Source organism: Leishmania donovani, chromosome 36, assembly GCF_000227135.1.
Source record: "Leishmania donovani BPK282A1 complete genome, chromosome 36".
Classification (NCBI taxonomy): Eukaryota; Euglenozoa; class Kinetoplastea; order Trypanosomatida; family Trypanosomatidae; genus Leishmania; species Leishmania donovani.
Window position 1 is genome coordinate 1,072,535 of NC_018263.1, and position 7,086 is coordinate 1,079,620.

The 7,086-nt window shown below is 59.6% G+C and overlaps 1 protein-coding gene across 1 annotated transcript; it reads right to left on the bottom strand.

Moving 5' to 3' along the window:
* Nucleotides 1-1,154: 1,154 nt before the first annotated feature.
* Nucleotides 1,155-6,362, bottom strand: LDBPK_362750 (hypothetical protein, conserved; the record flags this gene model as incomplete). The annotated part of the gene is made up of 1 exon (XM_003865342.1): nt 1,155-6,362. The coding sequence occupies one exon, from the start codon at nt 6,360-6,362 to the stop codon at nt 1,155-1,157; it is 5,208 nt and encodes a 1,735-aa protein (XP_003865390.1).
* Between the last annotated feature and the right edge of the window lie 724 nt (nt 6,363-7,086).

Below are 7,086 nucleotides of genomic sequence, written 5' to 3' on the forward strand. Positions count from 1 at the left end.
CGCTCGCTGAGGAAGGTGCTTGCGAGGGGAGCAGAGGGTAGAGAGGGGCGGGGAGCAGTAGTGGTGCGCGGAGAAGGTCTCCTGTCCTTCCTTGAGACGACGGGCAGCTGCTCACGGACTGGCTGTGGAAGGCACAGGAGGTCGTAACGGCAGAGTGCGATGGGTGGACGACTGCATTCGCTGCCCAAGGCAAGACTTCACCGCGACATATGTAAAAAAAAAGCAGCCAAAGAGGGGAGACACGTTAAGGTGAGCCGTTGTGGTGAAAGGCCCAAACCGGACAGAAGAGCGTGGCCAGCTTCGCTTTCCGGACGGATAGCGAGGCGTAAGAGCCTGAAAACGAATGGAGGAGGGCAAGGCGCAGAGGAAGACACCGATGGCGCACCATCAAAACACGACGCAGGATCACTGCGAGAGAGTGCTGAGAACGGAGGAGGGACCTACGCGGCATGCACACAAAAGCGTGAGAAGAGGCAAAACGCTATTTGGATGGCAGTGATGACTGCGAAAGAGGTAGGGTGAAGGAGTGAAGGGGGAACCATTAACAAGGAGGCGGAAGGTTGGCTTCATGCGCTGTGTGGCACCCCCTCTTGACGAAGCGAAGAGGAGGAGGAGGACGTAACAAGGAGAGAGGGACAACTAGCCGAGGAGTGGATACAGATAAATAGCATGAGAGTTGGGAAGTGAACCCACTGTCTGCACGCACGAGTGTGCGTGGAGGAGTTTGAAGAGCAGCACCATCCGTTGCTGCTACCCAGAAACGCAAAGGCAAGTACCCGTACTTGCAGCAGCAGAAGCAGAGAGTGCGCACGCTAAGCGCTTCATGCTTATGCGATATGTGCGTTGTGTGTGTGTGTGTGTGTGTATGTGTGCGTTAACCGTTTGTTCAGCTTCCATGTGACCGGCACATGCAGCTATGATAAGCAGTACGCCTTTCGCGAACGCCGACAGTGGTGGGGCAAGGACAACGACACACCTACATACACGCAGTTGGCAGCAGCAGCACTCAAAGCGAGACAGAGAAAGGGAGCAGCGACACACGTGGAGCATGGCACAACGGCAAAACGGGAAACAGCATTATCCCACACACCGTTGCTGCGGTGGTGGCTATCCCTCTTTTGTTCTCCTTCCAGACCTACCTCCCTTGCCACCTCCTAGCGGATGCGTTTGGTGCTGACGCGCTGGCCATCGTCGTACACCTCATCCACACGCACGACGCAGACCTCAAAACCGCAGCGATGCAGCAGATCGTTCACGGCGATCTGCTTCGTGCTCAAGAAATCGCTGGGGCCCTTTACCTCCATCAAGCAGAAAGAGGTGCGCAGTACAGCAGAGTCACCCCCCACTGAGGGCTGAAGAGCCGCATTGCTGCACTCACCACCGCCGCTGCCGCCAGTGCGCCAAAAGACCAAGTCGGGGAAGCCAGAAAACGCCAGTGGCACCCCTTCCGTGACTGGGCTGAGGTAAAGACACCGCAAGAGCCGCCAAAGAGGCTCGAGGGGGATGGCACGCAGAATGTCGAGCAACGGCAGCGGCCCGACTGGCACCTTCCATGCCTCTGGCACGGCAAGCGTTGAGACGCGGGAGGAGAGTGATGCGTCAGCACTGTCCTTCACCGACTCTACTCTTTGCGCCTCTGCGTTCCTCTCCTGCACCACCCGCCCAAGCACAAGCGACGACGTCTCGGACCCAGTGGACAGCAGTGGCGTTGCTGGCAGGGAAGACGCAATCTGCACCGAGTCTTCTTCATTGCTCCCGCGAAATTCCTCCTCCATCTTTGCGGTGTAGCTGTGGCGATGTGGGCCACAGCCGTACTCATCTCGACTGCGTCGACGGCGTGCTCGCTCCTCGTCCCTGTCGTAGCCCTTGTCCTCATCCGCACGCTGAACTACGTGCGCTTCCTTACGCGGTGCTTCGGCCCCTGCGTCTCGCCTTCGCGCCTTGAGATTGCTCGGCCCTACCCCTTCGGCGGTGTTCCCTTCCACCTTGATGCGGGCACCGACATATGCTATCAGTTCCTCCCTCGTGCAGCGCTCCAGCTGCGCCAGGCGTGCCTCGATCAAGGCGCGTCGGCGCCATAGAAACTGAATAGGCGTGGTCAAATCGAGTGGGCCGTCCTGAAACGCAGAGAGCCAGAGCACCTCGTGGGTCGAACAGGTCTGTAGCGGCGGCTGGTCGGACTCGTGGTCGCCTGCACTGACTGGGAAGCTGGCAAATGGGGGAGAGACAGAGGGAAATGCCCAGTAGCAGTCCCACAAGAGAGCTCGAGCAAGACACGCAATCCACTGGCCCTCACAGTGCACGCCACACCACACAGAGGTCACCTTCGCGCCCCCGGCGTTGTCTCTCCCCTCGGTTTCTGCCTTAGCGGAGTTGGCCGTCAGCGTGCCTTTGCGCCTCCGAGGCTTCGGATCAGTGGCAGCATTTGCGGCCGCGGCCGTCGTCCTCGAGGCACCGTTCCATCGACTCAGATAGCGCTGAAGAACGAGCAGCTCAACAGGCAACGCAGGGCGACGCTGTGGGTGGAGCGCACCACTCGGCGTCGTAGACTTTGCCGCTTCCGCGGCTCCGCCTGCTGATGTGCTTGGGCGTCCAGGTGCTTGACCGCTAGGTTCACGCCAAAGCATGCGATCCAGCTTATCTCGCACGCCGCCAATGTGGCGCATCGCCACGTCCACGAGACGACGCGTTGCAAACTCCAGATACGCTGCTGGCGGAGTCCACTGACGCACTTTGCGGTGCGTCACTGCCAGCAGCCTTTCCAGTGTGAGCCGATCCTGGCGGCGGCAGTACCGGTCCCGCACGTACTCCCACGCTGCGTGAAGCAACGCGAGCGAGGCAGGTGATAGTCCCTCTGCCGCAGGCGGAGAACTGTTGTTATCATCAGTGGCGAACGTCGCCGAAGCAGCAGCAGGCCAGAGTACACGAAGCATGCGGCTGCGCCGCTGCACCTTTATCGGCAACGCAGACTCGCTGGCCGGAGAGTGATTGCCTGCAAGCACGTTGCAGAGCGCAGCTGCTGTGGAGTTGGACATAGCATCACACGGCAACCACTTGTCATTCGTCACGTGCCCGCCGCCGTCGGAGCCGGTGGCGGGCACCGAGCGCGCGTCGTCGGCCGTGTGGCTCGCCAACTCACGATACCCCGCCTGAGCCTCCTCCAGCACTGCGAACGCCTCCGCGTAACGTTTTTGATGAGACAGGTTCTGGGCCAGCCGCGCTACCCACTTCCCCCGCTTGTGCGGTTTGTAGCGAAACTCATACGTGATTGGGGAGATGTGACAGCGAGCGCCGCTCACCGGCATGTGATGCAGCACAAAGATTGGTTCATAGAGAAGGTGGTGCAAGCAGGCATTGGCGTCGTCGTACCGTCGCGCGCTCTGCAGCAGTGGAAACAAGAGCTCCAGGCATGCGAACCAGCGGTAAAGCGGCGTAAAAATCAGAAGATGCTCGGCGTGGCACCCTTGGTGATAAACTAGTGACTCCAGCGATGCAGTCACCGATTGCGTAAAGTGCTTTGACAACGGCGCTGCTTCGGAGACGACGGGAGGAGCAGGCGGGTGCATGGAACCGAAGTGCGTCACCTTACCAGAGACCAAAGAGGCGGAGGCGGCAGTGCGCGCATGGTGTGGATGCTGCTTCACTGCCGCCACACCCGCACGCACGGCGGCCATGACAGTGTCATACATGTGCGACACGAAGGCGCTGCTCTTTCCGCGATGGCGCTGCGCTGCAGTCACGGCGCCTTCAGTCACGCAGTACAGCTCGCGCTGAGTGGAAAGGGCCCGGCGGTATTCCTGCAAGGTGGCAGGGCTGGAGAAGAGACACACATGCGGTGGAGTCGGCCACACCTGGGTAACAGTGCCATCCTCAGCAGCGCCAAAGTCCCGAAATGAGCGGGATGTGTGCACAATCGTATCCATCAAACTTGAATCGTTGTCGCTCGGCTCGGCTGAAGCATCAGGGCGAGATCGACTCTCCGTCTTGTTGGCTGCTCTTCCACCAGAGGAGATGTCTCTGTACAGCTGCCCGCATACACGTGGCAATGCTACCTTTGTCGCCTTTACTACCGGTGGTGGTGAGCACCACTGTGGCAGAAGGGCATGCGGAACGCTCTCCTTGAAGGCCTTCGGGTCCGGGTGCGCCGCGGTAGATGGTGACGGCTCAGTCAAGCTCGGCCGCGCCTGATGGCGAGCGGCACGGAGAGTCTGTAGCAGGAGCAGGAGCTGCGGCCGCACCATCAGCAGTGTTGGCGGAGTAGCCACCGTCATTGTGGCCATCACTGCTTTCGCGCCTTGCCCGCTCACCATCCCGGCGCCGTTGTTGGAGGTTAAAACGTGGAATAGCTCCGTAATCCACGTAAGGTGCTGTCTTAGCCCTGAGTGTGGCACATAGACGGAACCGATAACACGATCCCAGCATTGCGCCACCGCGTCCGACTCCACACTCACAGTCGGGAAACATCGACGAAATGGAGACCGATCAGGGGCACTCGCAAAGGCACTGGTGCAACGAACTGCACCTCGAGGGGAAGGTCTGGTGATCAACGGCGCAGAGGAGAGAGCATGCGGTGCTGTAAGAGGCGGGCCGTGAGAAGGTATCATTGTATCCGTGGTGGGAGTATCGGTAGTCGCCGACGCTGCTGGTGAGCCGTTGACGGTGCTTGTTGGCACCCACACAGAGTACCGCCGCTCAACAAGGTAGCGAATCATATCTCGCTTACGTCCCGGTATCACGTCGTACAGACTATTATGGCTTATCTGCCCTGGCCGCGCACATGCAACGTCGTCCGTCCAGCCGCTGCTCTTTAGGCGCAGCACAGGCGTTGGTTCCGCCATGACACCCCCGCCAGAACTGCCATCTTTGCACAAAGCGTTGCCTGAAGTTCCGAGGGTGGATGCCGTGGTGAAGGCGATAGCACGGGTAGTGATGGTTGCATCACCTCCTCGAGCGCGTTCATCCATCAAGGCTCGTGCCTTGCTGCAGTGACGCAGCGTCGTCAGAAACGTCCGCAGCTCCGTAGCGCGCACCGCCTGTGCCACACGAATGACCGTCTCCACGCTGCTGAACGACGACGCCGACTTGCTGACGGCAGTGGCGTGACGATGCTGCGGCCTACCTTCTTCGCAACAACTCAGAAGAAGTCGCGCCACTCTTGCCCCGTCGTAGTGCTCCACCAGCGGTGATGACGCCATCTCCGTACGGGCGAGCTCGTCGGCCGGTAGCAAGGGGGTCTCCGTCAAGTCTGTGGACGCGTCCTCCTCAGCGCTGTGCAGGCACACAGTCTCAGCACCACCACCAGCAGAGTCAAGCGAGGCCTGTTTCGTAGCCCACCAGAGAAAGCGCCGTTGTGTCAGCGCGTTTAGGGCAGGCTGCACGTGCAGCCAGTCTCCGTAGCGGAGCTCGAGGTGGCGTGCGGTGAAGCCGTGCGCATGGCGCAGGAGAAGCCTAAGGAGCAACTCCGATTCCTCACTGCCACTCCAAGCCCAGTCGTCGAAATGCATGTTTGCGCTTCGTGCTTGCGCCGCAGCAAACGGCGCTGTCGCACGCTCTCCGCCATCTTCCTCTTCGGTAGCGTCGACTGCCGTCAAGGAGAGGAGGGCTCGACACGCCCAGAGATCCTCCGCGCTCAACGCGCGTCCTGCATAGCGCAGGACATACCAAAGACACACGTGAAACGCATCTGTGACAAGCCACAAGTGAGGCGTAGCAGAGGCAGCCGAGGGGGCGGTAAGCGCTCCTTGGCCCGCCATCAAAGCGATGGACGCAGAAACGAGTGCTCTTTCCTCGGCGTCCCCCTCTACACCGTCGTCGGGCGCGTAGCCTTCTTCGTTGTCGCTGCAATACTCACCGCCTGCGCCTTCAGCAAGTTCATCCTCATCACTCCTATCCTTAGTAGAGTGTTGGCCACGATCCACGATCGTACGAGCGGCACCGCCTGCGCGACGAGATGATGATGGTGTCGCGCCGCTCTTCCGCTGGCCAGCTATTCGTCGCCTCTGCGCGAGTGGCGGCGCCGCCGTTGTCGAGGTGGAGGAGCCTGCGGACGCCAATGCGACTGCCGGTCGCTCTCGCTTGCGAGAATGGTGCATGATTGCAGCAGCACTTGTAGATGCCGCTGCATTGTTAGCTAGATGCGTCATAGCTTCCTGCGGACTTTCTCCCCTAGCGACGATTGTGGAAGGGCGAACACGAGTGGCGAACGGTGCAGCAGGTGCGGCGGAAGAAGACGAGGCTGTCTGGCAGTCGTCCACGACCTCCACTACCATGGCGCCGTCATTGTCAGCCCTTGAGCGGCTCGCCTCTGTACTTCGAGAGTTCAAGAATGGATCCGTCGGACTCGCGTCGGCATCAGCACTCATCGTGTCTGGCACTGCGCCCTGCTTCCCGAGGTATCCACCGCCCCCTTTCGGCCTGTCTCTTTGGAGGCTGCTACCACGTTGCTGTGCGCACTGGAAGGCTCGTCGCACCCTCTTGAGTGCTGTGTCAGCAGAGACACACAGCCGCGCTGAATACGCCCTTAACACACTGAAGCTTCACCGCACGTCTCGCTTGGCGGTGTGTTCGATTGAAGGAAAAGGGTTTTGAGGTAGCTCCTTTTTTTTTCGCTATCTCTGTGAACGCAGAGCTTCTGTGTCTATGAGTTATGCAAAGACGGTTGGGTGTACGTGTGTATGTGTATGTGCAACGCGTTGGTGTGAAAGACGCAGTTACGTGGTGAAAGTACTAAGGAATAAAGAGACGAGAGAAAGGGAAATGGGTGCGGGGTGTTGGGCTCCCTGCCCCTCCCTTTTCGTGAGTTCTTTCTGGTCACGCGTGTGTGCGGGTCTGTAAGGCACCCCTCACCCATCCTCAGAGAGGCAGATTTGGAGGGAGGAAGGATAAGGTAACAGTGATGTGAAGAGTCCTTTGAAAGTTTACGTGCTCGCATTGAGGCAGGAAAAAGGTGCGTGTCTCCGTTTTGGATTCCGTAGCTGTTGCTTAGCGTTTGTGCATATATGCTCGTGTTTGTGAAGAAGTGCACCGCTGCAGTTGATGGCGTTCCTTTTTTGTTTTGGGGGAAGTGACGGCGAAATGCTCGACGCG